Raw genomic sequence first — 19,458 nt, 5'->3', positions numbered from 1 at the left:
AAAAGATGAGTCTGGGCAGAACGCAAAGCCCCTTTCTCCTCTATCTCTACAGCTCCTCACCGAGTTGCCGTCCCAGGCACGCCAGGCCCGGGTCCTCAAGGACAGGAAAGCTGGGCAGTAAAAAGGAAGTGGGGAGAAAGCTCAGCCCCTGTAGAACCGGTGCTGCTGGCGCCTGAAGGCCTCTGAGGGCCTCACCTCCACCCAGGTTGCCTGCCAGTTCACAAAAGCCGTCTGAGGTCTTCTCTCCGCCTGGGTGCAGGAAGGCGGGCGCGGGGCGGGCCCGATGGACGGCGCACTGCGATTGGGCGCCGGAGGCCCCGCCCCCATCCCGGCGCGTCGAGAGGGGGCGGGGCCAGCCGCCTGTTAGGCTTCGGGGCTGCGGGCGCCTATTGACCCAGCAGCCGCCTCGCCGCGGCTGTTTCCTCTTGCTCGTGGCGGGCGGTGTAGGAGCGCCGAGTGGCGCTGGAGAACCGGCGCTTCCTTTCGCAGCTGCCGCCGCCATCTCCGCATTTACGGGGCGGGAAGGAGGAAGGGGACTCGCGGCTGCAGCTGGAGCGGGCTTCTCTCCGGGGACGCTCCTCTCCTTGCTCTCCTTTTCCTCCTCCGCGCGCCGCCGCCGCCCGCCCCCTGCGCCCTCCTCGCGCAGCCCGGGTCCGGGAGGAGAGAGGAAGGGGCGCCGGGGGGCGGGAGAGGACGGCGGGCGGACGCGCGCTCGGAGGAAACTCCTGCCTTATCCGTTCGTCCCCTCGCCCAGGGTGCACACCGGCCTGGCCTCGGCGGCGGCGGCGGCGGCGACGGCGGCCCCGCCGGCAGCAGCAGGAAGGCGTTCTGGCGGGGGCGGTGCCGCGGGGGCGGGTCCGGCCGTCCCGGCGCTGAGTTGTGGGGCCCGGCTCCTCCCGACCCTGTTCCTTTTCCCTAGTCTTTTCGGACCTAGCTCCGTGCTGTCGACCCCAGAGCCGCTAATCCCGCACCTCCTGGGTGAGGGGGACACGCCTGCCCTCGTCGAGAAAACTTTTCCTGCTGACTCGGTCGGGGCGGCGGTGGCAGGAAGTCCGGACAGCGACCTCTTCTCTGCCTGCCTTGCGCACCCTGCCGGGTGCGGGCGCTGAGCTTGAGATCAAGTTTGCGGGGGCCCCTTCCGGGCTGCAGGCGGGACCCGCCTTAGGAGGGACGCCCGACCCCAGGGAGGGCGGTGGGCCCGGGCGAAGGCCGTGGGCGTGTGGTGGCGCGGGAGGCAAGGTGCGGAGCGCGGTCGGGATCCGCACCCACAGCCAGAAGCGCAGAGAGCAGGAGCCCGGGAGCAGGGAGCCTCCGGCGGCCGCTTGCAGGAGTCCACAGTCCGCTTCCTTCTTCGGTGAGGACAGTGTCTTGGCCCCGAGTCTATCGAGGAAAAATGAAGTTAAGCCGCCAGTTCACCGTGTTCGGCAGCGCGATCTTCTGTGTGGTGATCTTCTCGCTCTACCTGATGCTGGACCGGGGTCACTTAGACTACCCCAAGAGCCCGCGCCGCGAGGGCTCTTTTCCCCAGGTAAGCACCGGCGTGGGGCTCTGCGAGGGTAGGCGTGGGGGCCCGTAGTTCCTCGCTGCTTCGCGACCTCTCCCTCCTGCCGAGCCTCCGCGCCGGGGCAGGGCGAGGACGAACCGGAGGAGGATCCAAGCCTTCTCCAGCCGGGGCTCTGCAGCGTTCGGACGGCGGTGACCGCGACCCGGGAAGCCTCCTCCTCCCGGGCGGCCGAGTTAACAAAGTGCCGGGCAGCGTGCGGTGGCGGGATCGCGCTCAGGGGCAGTGGCCATGTTCCCGCACTCGCATTGGGGCCTGTTGGGATGGTCTCCGGCACCTGCCGGTTGGAGAGCAGCGCCGGGTTACCGCTGTTAGGCAGCCCCTTGGCCCACACTCGGTTAAGCTGCACAGACCCCCACCGAGCGCCCCCAGTCGCGGAAATTGATCAGGCTGACCCTGTCTGGTCTGTTTTTTCACCCCGCTGTCTCTCGAGAAATAAGCAAAAGTTTATTACGTGTTGCAGACCTCTTAGATGTGAATCTGTAGGGTTGATTTTAGTGTCGTCATTCTTCAGCTATTACATAGGGTTTGTTTGGAGCAGACGTGGGAGCCCAGTAGGGAAGCGCGTGTTATACTCCAGCCGGAAGCTGTGGGGCGCTCAGTCCTGCGCCCAGTGGTCAAATTCTACATCGAGTTGGGAAACCACCCGTCCTAAGTCTTTATATAAAGTTACTAAAAATAAGCAAACAGAGACAGTCGGCTGTTTGTGCGATTCAAGTTCTTTGCCCATGACCTGTACACTTCAGAAATTTTAGTAAAACTGGGTGTTGTATAGTATTCTCTAATGAATGAACAGGCAGAACTCAAAACCCTGACAAGCTGATCTAACAACTACTTGACTCAGACATAGTGAACAAGCTGACGGGGTTTTTTTTTCTTTTGTGACAATGTAAGTGACCAGAGAGTATCCTTGCCATTTGTTCTTGTGATGTATTAAGGCAAAAGGCTTGAATTTAATTGAAACTAAACCACTAACTTCACCAGAATTCTGAAAGTGGAAAACAAAACAAAACAAACCTCTTCGTGGATCAGTACAGAGCCCTCGAAATATTTTGCAGGTGAAAGGTATTAAAAATATTGTAAACGCGTGTCAAAATTAGAAAATACAGTGAGATAAGCACTATGGGATGTCTTTAAATCTTGACTTTATAGTTTGTCCAGTGCCTTCCTGAGATTGAGTAAAAGTTTAAAATGGGGCAAACCCTCTGAAGCCATAGGAAAAGGACGTCTAAGCCCTGCCTAACATGTATAATTTGGCCACTAAACTTGCTGTGATTCCCTCCCCCACCCCATATCACATTTTCAGAATTTTCCTCATTACAGGTAAAATCATAAAAGCTGATATATTTTACTTAAGCTGTTATCTTGAATAATGTCCTTTGGCTTTGACTTGATGATCACTTGGAAATGATTTATGCAAACATCTGGGGCTGGGGTTCTCTGGCAACCTTGACATTTTACTGTTTCTAAAGAAGTGAGTGACTCATTCAGTTACTGGGAAATCTTAAGCAAAGTTAATTCCAATATTTTAATATCCAGCCTTAGTCCTCCTAAGGGGGCTTAAGTTCTGGATAGAGCAGAATGTGTTTGATGAAAAATGACAGTGGCTGCTGGAAGAGAAGGCTCTTGTCTGTTTTCTGTTTTGTGTGCAAGGGGAGAGGATTTGGAAGGTGGATTTTTTTAGGCTCAAAGTTGACATTCTCAGATTTTTTAGGACTGGATTTCTGATTCAGGAAGAAAGCACTTTTTTGCTGATTTAGTTTTGGAGAACCACTGAATCCCCAAACAGGTAGACAGAATAAGCACTCTGTAAACCTCTTACATGCCTGACATCAACCTATGTGTCTTACAGGACAAACTCGATCCCCACCACCCAATAGATGAGGAAACTGAGGCACAGAGAGATTAACTTGCCCATGGTCACACAGCTAAAAGCTGAGATTTGAACAGATGGCCCTTGGAGTCTAGGCTTCTAGCCAGTATACAACACTCTTAGTAGTTCTTTACCTACTTTTTAGGTCCCAGTCGGCCTGCAGAAAAGATCTGATGTGGAAGATAGAGCATGTTGCTCTCCGGTTCCTTAGTTTATGACTTCTTTGTTTTTGGTAAAGAAGTTTCATTATGAAGCTCTAACGAATGTGCTCCTTTTTCTGAAACGTTTAACACTTGAGATTTATACCTCTCCCAGAATGTCTTGTTGCTCACTTTAGAGCTAAACATTGTAATGAAAACTATTATGCAGCACAGCATCCAGCCTTTTGAGTCAGTTTTAATTTTTTTCATTACTTCTAAATCCCATGTAAACCTTAATTTGATGAGAACACCACACATAACAAAACTAGCTTGCAATATATTACATTTCTTTGGTCAATCTGAAGCAAGCTAGTCTATCACTACATATCGTTTTTGGTGTCTAGTGGAATGATTTATCTAGAAAGGGATTGATTTGCACTGAATTTTAGTTTAGGATTTAGGATTTTAGTTTCTTTAAGGCAATGTGGTAAGCAAGATATGTTTTAAATATGTTTAAATGTTTTAAATATGTTATCTGGTAAGCAAGATATGTTTTAAAGCCATCCTAGATGGAGAGCAATCTATTTGCTGCTACTCTGGCTTTCATTCTTTTCCCTTCCTCCTCCAATTCTGTGTTATTCACCACTTGGCCAGACTCTGGAGTGGCAGTAGGCCCAACTCAAGGTGCTTCCATTTTTCCCATCCTGGAGGAACAGCCTACCTCTGACATGGTCTTTGGAAGGCTTTTCCTTTTGCTCTTTGGGGAATTTCTTTGAGGCTTGGAGGCAACAGGCAGCCTTGTCTGTGTATATTTCTGTGTCTATTTCAGGGTTAATATATCTCAGCTAGAAAAATTAACAAAAATTACACTGCAGTTAAGAGGCTGACCAGGGCCTAATTCCCTGAAGATGCTTTGAGGTAATATAAAAATTCGAATAGATGGAAAAGAAAGACATTGTTAAAGTCCTGAAATTCTTCATCATTTCTTATAAGCAGATTTTACAACTTGCTTACTGTCTACATTGTGTGTAATAGATCGCTTATTAATATCTTCAGTTTGGATCTGGAGAATTAAATTAATAAATCAGATCTTGTATAATAGACAATCAGTTTTTGAATAATTAGTGTAGACTATGACCATAAGGATTAATATTAACTCTTAGAAGTGTCTTCAGAGATTAGAACTCTGATAGAAAATGTGTAGGTGAAGTTTAGACTTCCTTGCCCATGTAACAATTATCAAACAAGAAAGTGAGACTGTCTTTAAGACATTTGATTAAAAGACTTTGGAATGTGGAGACTCTTATGCCTTTTGGAATTATTATTATTATTATTATTTTTTTTTTTTAGAGGCAGGGAGGGGTAGAAGGAGGAGAGAATCTTAAGCAGGCTGCATGCCCATTGTGGACCCTGATGCTGGGCTTGATCTCACAACCCCTGAGATCATGACCCAAGCCAAAATCAAGAGATGGTCTCTTAAGGGACTGTGCCACTCAGGCCTTTTGGATTTTAACTTTCATTGTGAATAAACACATATAAAAATATGCTTAAATGTTTTACATCTCTAGTACTTTTTAAAGAGTCCATAGTAGATGTTTGATAAAAGTTGATTTTAGTCTTCCAGTTGTTTTTTCTTGCTTTCAGAAATCTGAGAATCCTAAAGATGATATATAGAAAAACATGGTCTTTGCTTCTGCATACTCTAGTGCACTCCATGAACTTTTGTCGCTGAGGTTTGTGCAGGTATGTGTAAGGGAGTTAGTTTCGTTGTAGAGGGTATAATGTTTGAGATCTGTGACTTTGGCAAGTGATGGAACTTTAACAGCGGTGGCAAACAGGCACTGAAGGAAGAATGCAAGAACATAGAAGCATCTGGAGAGGCTGGTCTATACCACCACCTCTTTCGGTCAGTCAGCAATTCTGCTGGACCCCCTTGCCCAGGATAAGCTCACTTCCTGTACAATAGCTGTGAGTACATCCATGCATCTAGTCTGAAGGCTTAAGTTTATTATTTTTTTAACTGAATTGAATTTGTTGTTCCCAGATCAGCACCGCTCTCAGGGACTAAACAAATACTTTTGTTTGGGAGATGTTGCAATCCTAATTATCTGAAGGGCATTTTCTCTCTGACTCATTAATTAGCATTAAAGGGTATCTGCACTGTGGGCACATTGACTAAAATCACCACTTTTTTGGTTGTTTTTACTTTAAGTCAGCTTTTGTATTTTGTGATAGCTGTTAAAACTTTGGCCTTTTTTGACAGACTGGAGTTAAGTGTTGAGATTTTTCCTAGTAGTAGTAGTTCAGCAGCAGCTACTTATCCCTTGCTTCAGTTTTCAGTTTTTAGCTCAGTGGTCTTAGCTTTACCTTGTTGTTCCCTCTCTTCAGAGAGATCTTTAAGAAAATGTGAGGATATTCAACAGCTTGGGATAGGATCGCTGGTTGCTGGATTTTAAAGGCCTTACCTATGCTTTTGTCCCGTTCTGTTTTGGTGGTCAAGTTCCAGGTCACATCAGCTTTTACAGTACACACAGCACTGGAGAGAGGAGGAAGAACTCCTAAAGAGTGGATTTTGCTTCTTTTTACAGTTGTGATTAGCAAGTTGATCAGGAACATGAAGTTAGACCATTTTGACTAAAATGGGTTTCTGTTTCAGTTGTAAACTTCAAGCCAAGCTGCTAATTTTGAGGTTGAAACCATGATGAGGTTCAAACAAATTTGAGGGTTGATTGTACTGAATTGTGTTTACACTTAGTGTTTGAGAATTGCCAGATTTGCCTTATGATAGGCAGGAAATCATTTGATTTGAATGGACTAAGTCTCCTGAGGTTGAACTGTAACTCTGTCATGAGATAGTATATAAAATGTAATGTTATTTGTGTTTTTATGCAGAAAAACTCATAATAGGTATCTAGGAAATACTTTGAATTTGTAGATCTAACACACCGTTTTCTAAGTAAAAGATCAACTTCGAAGCACTTTAGCTTAAAACTTTAATACTCTACCTTTGCCTCACAAACTCATAGCTATTGATATTTGGGGCTGGATAATTCTTTGGTGTAGGGGCTGTCCTGTGAATTGTGGAATGCTTAGCAGCATCCCAATTTCTACCGAGTATAAACCAGAAACACCTTTCTTCCTTCTCCTGGTTGTAGCAACCAAACAGGTCTACAGACATTGCTAAATCTTTTCTGGGGGGGGGGGAGGGGGAATAAACCTGTTGAAAATCACTTGGCTGCAGTCTAGCCAAAGGCCTATTCTTTATATCCCTGGCACTGTGTTATATCAGTTTGCATTTTAGGAAGGAATGATCAGAAGGCTTAGTTCTAATACTCAAAAGGATAACTAGCATTTTTTGGTGTATCCTTTCTCTGAATGCCTAAAAATGCACTTATGTTTTCAGGATTCTAAATTGCAGTAAGTTGGAGAAAATACAAGGGTAGATATTATGTTCATATGTAAATTAAAGAAAAAATAGAGGATTATTATAATGAAATTTCCTTTTTTAAAATTGAATATACTTATTCTGAGAAAAATTTCATGGCTAGGTGATAGTAAATAGATCATCTTTTACTTTTTGCTGGTTGAATTAGAGGTTGAAAGTAGTCCAGGTTTAGTCCCCTTATCTTTTAGCACAGAAGGAAAGACACACTGATCACTAATAAGGTAGTATGAAAGTCATACACAAACATAATTTGAGATGTTTGAAGGTTTTTTAAGTAAGCTTTATTTCTGTTAATGCTGATGATTCGAGTTACTGCATTTGGTATTCCTTCTTGAAAAAAAGCAGGAACAGAAACTGGAAAATAAAGTGAACGGAGATTTCCTTCTTGTTCAATTCATTTTGTTTTAAATAGCCTTTTTTAAAGAAAGGACGGTGGAAGTGGGGTAGGAAAAGAATGAAGTTCTTGGCAGATGTTCTCCTTCCTTTTTTTGTCCCCAAGGTCTCTGGTCTTGAGCTCTGCCTAAGTCAGCTAACTGTGGGCCAAATCTGGCCCACCACCTGTTCTTGTGGGGCTACACGCTAAGAATGGTTCTCGTTTTCAAATGGTTAAATATTTCATGACGTGCCCACACTCGTTTCTCTACAAATCATCTCTGGCTGCTTCTGTACCATGAGAGTTGAGCAGAGCTGAGTAGTTGCCACAGAAACTCTCTGGCCCACAAAGCCTAAAATATTTGCTGTCTGGCCCTTGACTGAAAAAGTTTGCCAGTCCCAGATTTAAACAGTATTTCTCTATTATTAACATTAGAGGCAAATAGTGTGGTTAGATCCGTTGAAGCAGAGGTATGTATTGAAAACAAAATGCTTGTCACCTGGTTATTAGATAAGCATTAGTGAAACTTAGTTTGTGTTTTGAGACTGTGGTTTTAAACTGGTATTATATCCGTGTTTCATAGATTTCCCAGGTACCCTTGGGGAACCTCTGTGCTGGAGCATGGACATGCTTGACATGTTTAATTTGTTTCCCTTCGATCACCTGCAGGCTTCTCACTACAAGACTGCTGTGGGATGGAGGGTTCTGGGGCATGAACAGTGCAAAATTGATCCATAGTCTCAAGATCAGAAACCGTAGCTTTATTGTATTCGGGATTGGCTGTAATTCACAGATGGGCTGAATTCTGAGCCTAATCGGACAGCTTGGGTTATAAGATTGTGGAGGGAGAGCCCGGGTCCAATCAGGATGGAAGGTGACAGTCCTCTCTGGGACCCTGAAGGCTATTCAGCTTGGAGGCGGAGAACTACCAAGATGTCTGCAGGGGCCCTGGACTGCTAGTCTTCGAAGAGTAATATATTCTTGCTAATTTTGATACTTCTTCATGCTTCTTGAAGGTTATGTGCGACTTTCTTCTTTCCTTTTGGCACAGGCCAACACCCCCATTTATGTTCTCAGAGATTTCACTATCATCATTCAATTGCAGTACACTTAGTCCCAACAAGAATGAGTTTAATGAGTCTCATTGAGTAGTATTGCAATTTTTAAGCATTGTCTTTCCATTTTTAAATGTATGCATTTCAGCATTTTTCACATGCACGTGGATTTCTCACTGGCTTCATTTGCAGAAGGAAAAAGTCTCTTGCATCTAGGAGTCAAGAGAAACGGAATGTTTTTTCCAAGGGCAAAACAAGCCCCAGATGTAACCTAGTCCCACCAGTGAACCTCATTGTCCTGAATAAGGAGCCTTGAGAGCTGAGGAATTTGCCAGTGATTTTCTTTCTTTTAAATTCATGTTTTCTTCCAGGATTGATTGTGTTTTGTGATGGGGAAAGCTCTCCTCCTGCAGGGTGAGGCTGTACTTCAGGGCTGAAGACAGACTTCACAGCAATTCACTCCTGTTCTTTCATATCACAAGTATGAAAAAATGTGGGGATTTGTGGGTCCTGGCCTTTGTGGTGACATTTTTACTGGTGGAACATTAGAAGATGGAAGCCAGAGAATGTGAATTATTCTCAGAATTACTTTCTCTCTAAAAAAGTCCTGAATTTGCATTTTGACAATCTATGGAGCTAGTCATTCTCTTAATGGTTACCAGTACCCCTAGAAAAGTCATAATATAAAAAGTCAGATAGAGAATTTTAGAGTAGGGAGGGTCCTTCCAGATCAGATAATTTAATCTTTGATTTTTCAGAGAAGGACACTGAGACACATAAACCAGGCTTCATCTATTTGCCCTGGGTCCCATAACCAGTCATAGCATACCTGGGGTATGCATCCTGGCCTATAATTCAGTACTTTACTCAGCACATATTTGCGATTTACTTTGTGTTAGGTACTATGGAAATTATGATAGATGTACTAGATAATGTTTCTTGCTTTGCAAGAGCATCTTAGTTATTTGAGGCAGTCATTTGTGAAACTCATTTGTGAAACAATTAGAGACAGCTGAGTGTTATTTAATTACTCATTAAAAGAGTTAGAACAGTGCCTGGCACATAGTATGTGTTCAGTAAATGCTAGTTATTGCCAATGAACAGAGATTTATGGAGTAGCCGTCATGTATCAGGAACTGTTGTAGGTACTGGGCATATAAGAGCTAAGAATAAAATAAGAGTCCATCACCTCAATTCTTGGTATAAGGGCAGAGGCCTTAAATGAAATTCAGTACTAAGTTCTGGTAATGGCCTGGCTCAAGTTGACCAAAGGACCTGGAACCAGAACTTGGCTTTTCTGATAGGGTAGGACTTTGCAGGGGGAAAGAACATCTTAGTGTGGAGTTATAAGCTTAAGGCTTGGGTCTTGAAGGAGCCTGGAATCATGAGAAGAGGTGAGGGGATTAGTTTGATTTGGAGTCTTTGGTGCTTGTAGGAAGTGGTTGGGAAGACATTGTAGGTAGTTTGGGATCAGATTGTGAATTGTCCCGGGAGCCAGTCTGAGAAGTTACATGAGTCAGATGATAGTGAGCCACTGAAAGTTACTGAGTATGTTAGGAAGCTGCTTGGGAAAAGCCGTGTTGGAGAATTAATTTCATAGAAAATTTTAGACCTGGAAGGGAGCTAAGAGTATTCAATCTAGATTATTCTGGTAGCAGTGTGTAGGAAGACTCAGAAGCAGGAAGGCAGCTGAGAATCTGTTTAAGGTAATACAGACATAAGGCACTAAATCCCTATACCAGTATCGAAATGGCTAGAAACAAGAGGAAGAGGAAAATGTACAGACATTTTGTGAAAAAGAAGCATCGGGGTTTTCTCACAGATTTTTATAAAGGGTATGTGGCTTGAATGAAACAATTTTTCCCACCTTTTTCCTTTGGGGCATTTGGAGAATGAGCTAATACCCCTTGCAGAAAGGGATAGTTTGGAAGATAACCTGGTTTGGGGAGGCAACCTCAGGTTCGTGTATGATGAGGTGGATGTTAGTAGAATAGCCAAGGGGGCTGCAGTGCCCAAGTGAGAGGTGAGGGAAGGGAGATGCTGATCTGGTAGGCAGCAGCGTAGAGTGGATGAGCTCACTCGGGACTGTGCTTTGTGAGAAGAGAGCAGACAGCCAAGGAACATTTCTTATAGCCAAAAGTTATGCTTCTTGTATTAAGATGATTGTGTAGCAGATGCTAATAAAATGAAGCAGCTTGTATTCAAATTGTCAGAAACCAGCTCATTGATCAGCATACCTAAGAAAAGATAAGACCATCATAAAGAAAGATTTCAAAGAAGCATTTGAGTAGGAAACTAAAAAAGACCCTTCTCATTTTTGGCCCAAATTATGGAGTGAAATAATTTTTTTTCCCTAGGTTATAAGAACAGAAAATAGGTTACTCTGTGTGTGTGTGTGTGTGTGTGTGTGTGTGTGGGTGTGTGAGAGAGATAGAGAGAGAGAGAGATGAAGAGAGATGGATTTATTAAAGATCAAAAGGCAACACTTGAAATAGGGGATTCATAGCTTAAGGTTGTTTTGAAGATCAGACAGATTTCTGTGTACCCCCAAACTACCTCTTGTTGATCGTAAAGAAGAGCCGTTCCTTTTTCATTAGGGGCTGACCACACCCTCCTCCTCCCTCAAACTGAAGAGATAAGAACTGTCTATGGCCCAAGGCCAACTTTTGAAAACTTGTTGGGCCCTACAATGACAAGAACACTTGAAATGCAGGGTATTTCTTAAAACTTTAAGGGAAAAGACCTAACCAATAATTGTTTAAAATAAAGAAAAAAGACTTAAAAAGAACCTGAGAAATTTTGTATCCTTAACTTATCTTGATAGCTGATTGTATGATACTTAGAAATCTGTTTTCATTATATTTTAACATATCCTACTGTGCCTTACTGTTATGTTTGTTGCTTCTGTGGTGTTTACCGTGTCCCACCTTGCCCTTGTAGATTGGATGGTTCAGATGGACTTTTAGGAAGTCTGTAGGAAGCCTTTGTAAAACTATAGAATATTTGCTGCTTGAAATGAGACATTAGGAAATTCAGAATTTATAATAACTCAGATGGGGCTTGCCTAGACACTTACTTTTCTCATGTCTGTAGGGAACAGAATGGGCTTATTCAGAAAATGATTAGTATAAATAAGATTGGAGGCAGGCTGTTTATATATTTAAAACAACACTGTCTTCAGAGGGCTCCCCAAAACTTTTCTGTATGAAAAACTGTCTTACACATGTCAGTTGCATTTATTTTAATAGACTAACACTGTTTAGGTTGATTTGCTTTTTCCACTACCAACCGTTGTACTCTTTTTACATTAATGTATTTCTGAAAATTACTTGGGTAAACTTATGTTGATGGAACTTTTATCATCAGATCCTAAAATACAATGTATGTCATTCATCCATGCAGAATGAAGTTAGGTGGTATAAATAGTACATAATAACAACCCTTGTGCATGAAGGTAGGCATAGCTTAAAAAATGTAAGACAGATTAGCAACATAGATCAGCAGTCAGTGACCAGATGACATAAGACAGCATGACCCTAGTTCTCTGGGAATTGTTGCCATCTGAAAGCATATCCTAAGAACATTCATGCATGTTCTTGGGAAGGATACACTGTTGACATAGGTGTTGACATATGTTGACATAGCTTTTGGCTATAAGAAATGGTCCTATGTGTAAGTGCTATGTATAAGAATAGAAGTACATTAAAAATACGTTGTAAAAGTAAAATTAGTGTGGTTTTCAAAAAAATAATTTCCAAAAAAAAATGTAAAGAAAGGAAATGTTCCACAGAATAGTTCGGGAAGTGCTGAATTAAAGAATTTTATTAGTCAACACCTAATTTGCTTAGCACCACTTAATTGCAGTTATTAAATGTATTTGAAAGTTATAAAGCTGCACTGTATGAAAATATTTTATAATCGAAACATGTACTTACAAGCCCTTGTTACAATAATCGTTTTAAAAGAGATAGCTATTTTGGGGCATCTCACTTTATACACAGTAGCGTTGGATCTGAAATGTGGCCTTGGTGGTTTCTGTGCAACTGCATGGAGGTGGTGTGGGTGGGGGCCTTATGGTTCTAATCTCCATTTACATCTGGAAACCCTTGGGTGGAGACGGAGCTGCATCCTGGAGCCTGGACACAGCGCCAGCAACTGGAGTCCTTGACCACATTTTTGGAGGATGGTGAGAGGATGGGGTTCACAAAGGTGGGGGAAGCTGGAGTGGCCTGTTGTTACTCTAGGTCAGGGCTGGGAGGCACAGTGATTCAGGGGCAACGTCTGAGTCCTGAGGGTCCCCTCCTGGGGCAAGGCATGGTGAGCCTGAAGTCCCAGCTCTTCCTTCACCGTCACTTGGCACTCTCGTATACCTGAGCCTGAGTAGGTTCTGCTAACGTCATACGTAGGCAGGTGTGAGATTGATGAGTAATGATTTGCCAAGGCAAAGCCCACCGCTCCTGTGTTTTGGCAAGGTGTTACATAATTAAGTGCTCTTTGTGCTCATATGGTGAGTACATTTATTTCTTTGAATGGGCCAGTGGAAGCACAAAGGCAATAATACCTTGGAAGAGATTCAGGCATGATAAGCTTCAGGTCTGGAAAACACCATTAAAAGGTCATTTGTCACTGTGGTTTGTGGCTTGTTGAAACTGTAGTATTACATACACGACTGTGGCCACAGCCTCAGGTCATACTCTTTCTGGCCTCAGCACCGCACATCTTAAGAGGTGGGGTGGTCATTGAGGGGTTTCTTGTCATTTTGTGAAACCAGAATGCCTTCCTGTTAGGTGCCTGCGATCTGACGGAATATAAATAGCAGGATTCTTCTGTGTAGTTGAATAGCGGCTGACTGACTTGGAGCTACTGCGGGAACGGTGACACCCCTGCTGGAAAAACAGACTCTCTTTTACCAAATCACTGTTTTTATATTTAGCTTTAATACTTTGGTTCTTAACCGGGGATGTGTGAGAATTGCCTGGTGAGCCTTTTGCAATTATTAAAGGCAGATCTGGGCACTCTCTATAGGTGATCCCCATTTGTCACCACTGCTTTAAATTCCTATTTGTACTGACCACTGAAATATAGATTCTTCTGACTCTGAGACTTCGTGTCTACCTCACGCCGCCATTGAGCTGTCTCACAGTTCCAGAACAGAACCTTTGCCCCTCCCTCTGCTCTTTTCCTGGGGCTCGCTCCTGATTTCCCTAAAATGCCACCCATCTTCTTCCCAATTGCCTCAGTAAAACAAACAAACAAAACCCACAATGGCTATTTTTCTTCTTTCTCTGTACCTCCCTTTCCTAGCTCATCTGTCTTATCACCTTTTGCTTTCCTCCACCGCCTCGATCCAGGCCACCGCAGCATTGACTCCCGATTGCCCCACCATAGCTCCAGAGTGGCCTTAAAACACTTTTTGTTCATTGACCCTAAAATGGTCCAAGATGAAGATGTTGATGTTTCTTTTCTGGAAAAATATTTTTAACTATTAAGTCTTTTCCTACCTCCTTTGGTCAAAGATAGGTGCCCCCGGGAGACAGGTTATAGAGTCACATGCTCTCACCTCTCATTGCTCCATTGCAGGGGCTCTCAGCTGCAGAGGCTCACAGCTCTCCAACTCTCTGATGGGAATTTGGACGGACTAAGAGGACCAGCCAGTGGAAACTTTCTTTATATAGGGTCAGCTCTTTACTGGCTACGTTAGTTTCCTATTGTTGCTGTCGCAAAGCACACGGAGTGGCTTAAAACAGAAAAATCTATGTCTTCCAGTTTTGAGGATTTGAAGTTTGAAATGGGTCTTACTGGACTGAACTCAAGATGTTGGTATGGCTGCCTCTCTTCCGGAGGCTTTAGGGGAGAATCTGTTGCCTCATCTTTTCCATCTTCTAGAAGCTACCTACATTCCTTGGTTCCAGGCCTCCTCCAGCATGGCATCAATTTGACTTCCTCTTCCTTCTTTGTATTTCCTCAGCTTCTGATTCCCATCTCCCATATTTTTTCCCCCATAAGGACCCACATGATTACATTCACCTGTCAATATTCTAAGACAGTCTCCCCATCTCAGAATCCTTAAGTTAACCATATCAGCAAAGTCCTTTTTGCCATGTAAAGTCACAGAGTCACAGGTTTCAGGGATTAGAACCTGAACATCTCTGGGATGGCCATCCTTTTGCCTATGACACCAGACACTCTTTAAACTAAACTCATTTGTATGTGCTCACTAATTGAACACTCATAACCACCCTGTGGGTGAGGTATTACTCATTATCCTCATTTTACAGATGAGGAAACAGGCACGGGAAAGTTATATAGTTTGCCCAGAGATTCACTGGGGTAGTGGAGCTATAATTCATAATTGGCTTGGCTTCATTTTTTATCTTATTTTATTTTCCAGCTTTATTGAGATATAATTGATGTAGATCACTGTATTAAGTTTAAGTTGTACAATGTGTTGATTTGATACACTCATATATTACAGAATGGTTATTACCATGGTGTTAGCTAATACCTCCATCATGTCACATAATTATCATTTCTTTGTTATGATGAGAACATTTAAGATTTACTCTCTTAGCAACTTTAAGTATGTAATTCAGTATTGACTATAATCATCGTGCTGTACAGTGGATTCCCAGAACTGATTCATCTTATAATTGAAAGGGGTTTTTGTTTTTTTGTTTTTTAAATAACTGTAAGTTTATACCCTTTCATCAACATCTCTGCATTTCCCCTTCCACGTTCTACCATTCTACTGTGTTTCTTTGACTTCAACTCTTTTGGATTCCACATTAAGTGATATCATACAGTATGTGACATTTTCTGTCTGACTTATTTCACTTAGTGTATCCTCAAGGTCCGTCTATGTTGTCATAAATGAAAGTTTTCTTTTTTATGGCTGAATAGTTTTCAAGTGTGTGTGTGTGTGTGTGTGTGTGTGTATACACATATACTTGTGTAGACTATCTCTTTCCATCCCTTCACTTTGGATTTATGTGTGTCCTTAAACCTGAAGTGAGTCTGTTATGGACAGCATACAGTTAGGTCTTGTTTGATTTTTGTTTTTTTTTTTTAATCTATCCAGCCACTCTTTGTCATTTGAGTAGAGAATTCAGTCCATTTACATTTAAAGTAATTATTGATAGGTAGGAACTTATGTCATTTTATTGATTGTCTTTTTTGTAGTTCCCATGTTCCTTTCTTCCTCTTGCTGCCTTCCTTTGTGACTTGGTGATTTTCCATAGTGGTATGCTTTGATTATTTTCTCCTCATCTTGTGTGCATCTGCTATAGTTTTCTGCTTTGTGGTTACCATGACACTTACATAGACATTTTATAGATCTAACATATATTTTATGGTAACAACTTTGATCACATACAAGAACTTTACCCTTTTATTATTTTACCCTCCCTTTTATGTTTTTGATGTCACAGCTCATCTTTTTCTGTTGTGTATCCATTAACAAATATTGTAGCTGTAGTTATTTTTAATACTCTTGTCCTTTAACCATTTAACTGTATAATTAAATGGCTGACACTCCACCATATTGAAGTATTATTTTGAGTTTGACTGTATGCTTAACTTTTACCAGTAGGTTTTATATTTTCATAGGCTTTCATGTTACTAACTAGTGTGTTTTATTTTAGCTTGAACTATTTTCTGCATTCCTTGTAAGGCAGGTGCTGTGGTGATGAATTCCACCTTAGCCTTTGTTTGGGGAAATCTGTACCTCCTTTTCATTTCTAAAGGTCAACTTTGTCAGATGGTATATTTTTGGTTGGCATTTCTCTTCTTTCAGTACTTTGAATGTATCATCTCACTATCTCCTGCCCTATAAAATTTCTGCTAAGAAATCTACCAATAGTCTAATGGAGGTTCGTTTTTTCCCCTCTTACAGCTTTTAAGATTCTCTTTGACTTTTGACACTTTTATTATATTGTGTCTTGGAGAGTATCTCTTTAAATTGATTTGGTATGGTGACCTCTTGGTTCCATGAACCTGAATATCCATATCTCTTCATATTGGGGAAGTTCTCAGCCATTGTTTCTTTAATTAAGCTTTTTTGCCTCCTTCTTTTCTGCCCTTGAATTCTAATAATTTGCAGATTGCTTATTAGTCTTTTGTTGGTATCTCACAGATGATGTATGCTTTCTTCACTCTTTTTCATTCCTTTTTCATTTTTCTTCCTTTGATTGGATAATTTCAATTGATCTTTCTTAGAGCTCACTTACTCTTTCTTCTGTTTGGTCAAGTCTTAAAGCTTTTTGTTGACATCAGTTCAATCACTGTTTCCTTCAACTCCAAAATTTGTTTGGTTCTTATTTATGTTTTCCGTCTCTTTGTTGAACTTCTCATTTTGTTCTTATATTGTTTTCCTGATATTATTAAATTTTTATCTATATTCTCTTGTAACTCTGAACATCTTTAAGAACATTATTTTAAATTATTTGTTGGGCGATAGCTATATTTCCATTTTGGAAAGGTTTACTATATTCTTTTGGTAGTCACGTTTTCCTGAGTTTTAGTGATCCCTTTAACTTTGCACAGGTGTTTATGCTTTTGAAGAAGAAGTCACCTCTTCCAGACTTTATGGACTGACTTTGGCAAGGGAAGCCTTTTAGCTGTGTGGGAGAGGGGACATTGGAGCATGCTAGTGAACCCAGCATGCCCCCAGGTCTAGCACCTGTGACTCCAGCTCTAGTGGTATAGAGCGCCAAGTTCAGGGGCACATGGTAACATCCCTTTTGAGGTGGCATGATGTCTCTTTGGCTCAGGTTGCTAGGGTCCACAGCTTTGACAACTGCGTGATCCTTGGCAAATGCTCCAGGGTGTCAGCGATGGCTGCAAGGGCTGCTTGTGTCCTCACTGGCACCTCCAGGCCCAGTGATAGGGGCTAGGGAAGACAGCAGTGTTGGCCAAAGCTGGTTGTGTGCACCTGCTGAGCTGTAGAGACCTGTGCAGTGGCAGGGGCTTGTTGCACACATGCATGTAGTGGTGGGATCCAAGGGAGGCAGCAAAGCTGGGGCCAACGGTGAGTGCCCTGGTAGTTGCAGGGGCCGAGGTGGTGATGGGTACTACCATGACTGCTCAGTCTCACCACAGGCACACAGCAGTGGAGGCTGGCAATGGAGGTCAAGCTAGGGTTGGGCTGTGCACAGCTGGAGTGTTTGATGCCAGGAGAGGATGATGGTGCAGACTAGTGACCGAAGACAGGACCTCATCCATGTTCACAAGTGGCTGTGGAGGCTCTGGCTATCAACTTGCTCTCCCATTGTTGCAGTCTCCTCCTGAATGTGTGCAGGCAGTGGAGGCTGGTGACAAGTGTCAGATTGGCAGCATGTATGTGCATAGCTGGAGGGGTTAACTCCATGGCAGTGGGGATCAGCCATGTGGGTCTGGGCTGGAGTCTTGCACTTTAGCAGCCACAGAGGCCCGAGCTGGCTGCTGGCGTGGTTCCTAGGTTCCAGAGGGGCTTGGTGGGGAGAGAGCAGGAGGGCCACAGGTGGGTGGCATTAGCAAATGCCAATACCAGGGGTGTGAAAACTGGTAAAATCTGCAGGGATTCCATGGCAGCTGTGCTGGCTATTGGTTCCTTCGGTGGTGAAAGCTGGGTGTGTCTGTAGAGCAGGTCACTGTGAACCATTCTTGTTCATGCTGTGTGGCTACTATTGGTAGCCCCTGCTTTTCTTCCTTGTTCCTAGTTGTCTCTCTGTGTCTCTTTGGGTGGTTGGTGCTCCCAGTGGCTGGGGGACCTGTTTGATCCTGCTCTTCTTTCTTAGCAAGAGGAACTCTTTCTAGGTGGGGAGTTCCCTCTTGGCATTGAGCATTGCCGCCCTGGGGATGGGATGATGCAGGCAAAATGAAGCAGTCTTTTTTTTTTTTTTTTTTTCTGTGTGGTTATTTTCAGATTTTTTGTTCCACTCTGTTTTAAAGTTTTATAAGTAGGCTCCAGAGCTGCCCCACAGCTGTTTTTGTTCATGGATAGCTGTTTCATTGTTGATCTTTGTGGGAGGATGGAGGCTGGGGTCTCCCATGCTGCCATTTTGATGACATTACTCTTAGCTTAGCTTTAGAGTCTGTTCTTATCACAGTTGTTGTGCCCTGAAAAGCTGTACCATTCAAAGTGATTTTAGGGGCTCTGGGGTGGCTCAGTTGGTTAAGTGTCTGCCTTCAGCCCAGGTCATGATCCTGGGGTCCTGGGATAGAGCCCTACATCAGGCTCCCTGCTCAGTGGGGAGTCTGCTTCTCCATCTTCCTCTGCCCCTCCCCCTGCTTCTGTTCTCTCTTTCTCTCAAATAGGTAAATAAAATCTTTAAAAAAACAAAAAACAAAAAACAAAGTGATTTTAGAAAGCCATAGTTTTTTGTTCCAGCAACAGCAAAAGTAATGTCTTCTTGAATGCCTATTTGGTAGCAGGCTCTGTGCTAAGTTCTTTGCAGCCATTCCAAGCAATAGGTGTTAGCACTGCATTTTGCTTATAAAGGAAACTGAGGTCCAGGAAAGTTAAGTTACTTCCCCAAGGTCACAGTGTTACTAAGTACCAGACTGAAGATTACAACCCACGTAGTCTGACCCAGAGCTCTTGTGTTCAGCTAAACTGCCTTTATCTTTATCTGGTAAAGGGAGTTATTAAAACTAAAGATAATCATTATTTGCAGTTACTAAAAAATGTGGTGAGGTATAATATCCTAAAGCATGAAATAGAGGAATCTGGTACAAGGATAATTAGGAGAATTAATATCCAGTTAAGCAGATTATCAAAGGGTGCAGGTTTGTGATTTATGTCACCCTCTAGAGTAGTTTAGGGGTGATTTGTCAAATGGCTTATCTAAAGTATTTTGCTGACATGCATGAGGTTGGAGGTGTAGGTCCCAAACCTGGCTGATCACCAGAGTCACCTGTGGAGCATAAACATTGCAGTTTCTGGGACTCTTCCCAAGATTCTGGGGTGGATCCCCAGGATTTGTAATTTTTTTTTTTAAGATTTATTTATTGGAGAGAGAGAGAGAGAGGGAGA

At 43.1% G+C, this 19,458-nt stretch overlaps 1 protein-coding gene across 2 annotated transcripts in view; it reads left to right on the top strand.

The window, feature by feature from the left end:
• The first annotated feature begins 886 nt into the window (after positions 1-886).
• MAN2A1 (mannosidase alpha class 2A member 1) overlaps positions 887-19,458 on the top strand; it is a 166,611-nt gene continuing 148,039 nt past the window's right edge. Inside the window, exon 1 of one of the 2 annotated variants that reach the window (XM_032845164.1) lies at positions 887-1,528. In XM_032845164.1, the coding sequence (XP_032701055.1) occupies positions 1,394-1,528 (135 nt within the window). In that variant the 5' untranslated portion in view covers positions 887-1,393. The remainder of the gene's footprint in view (positions 1,529-19,458) is intronic. The other variant, XM_032845154.1, reaches the window with a different exon arrangement.

The sequence above is a fragment of the Lontra canadensis genome, unplaced genomic scaffold, assembly GCF_010015895.1.
Source record: "Lontra canadensis isolate GAN:19392208 unplaced genomic scaffold, GSC_riverotter_1.0 scaffold4, whole genome shotgun sequence".
Taxonomy (NCBI): domain Eukaryota; kingdom Metazoa; phylum Chordata; class Mammalia; order Carnivora; family Mustelidae; genus Lontra; species Lontra canadensis.
Note: the sequence above shows the minus strand (reverse complement) of the source record. Positions and strands in the feature narration are given on the sequence as shown.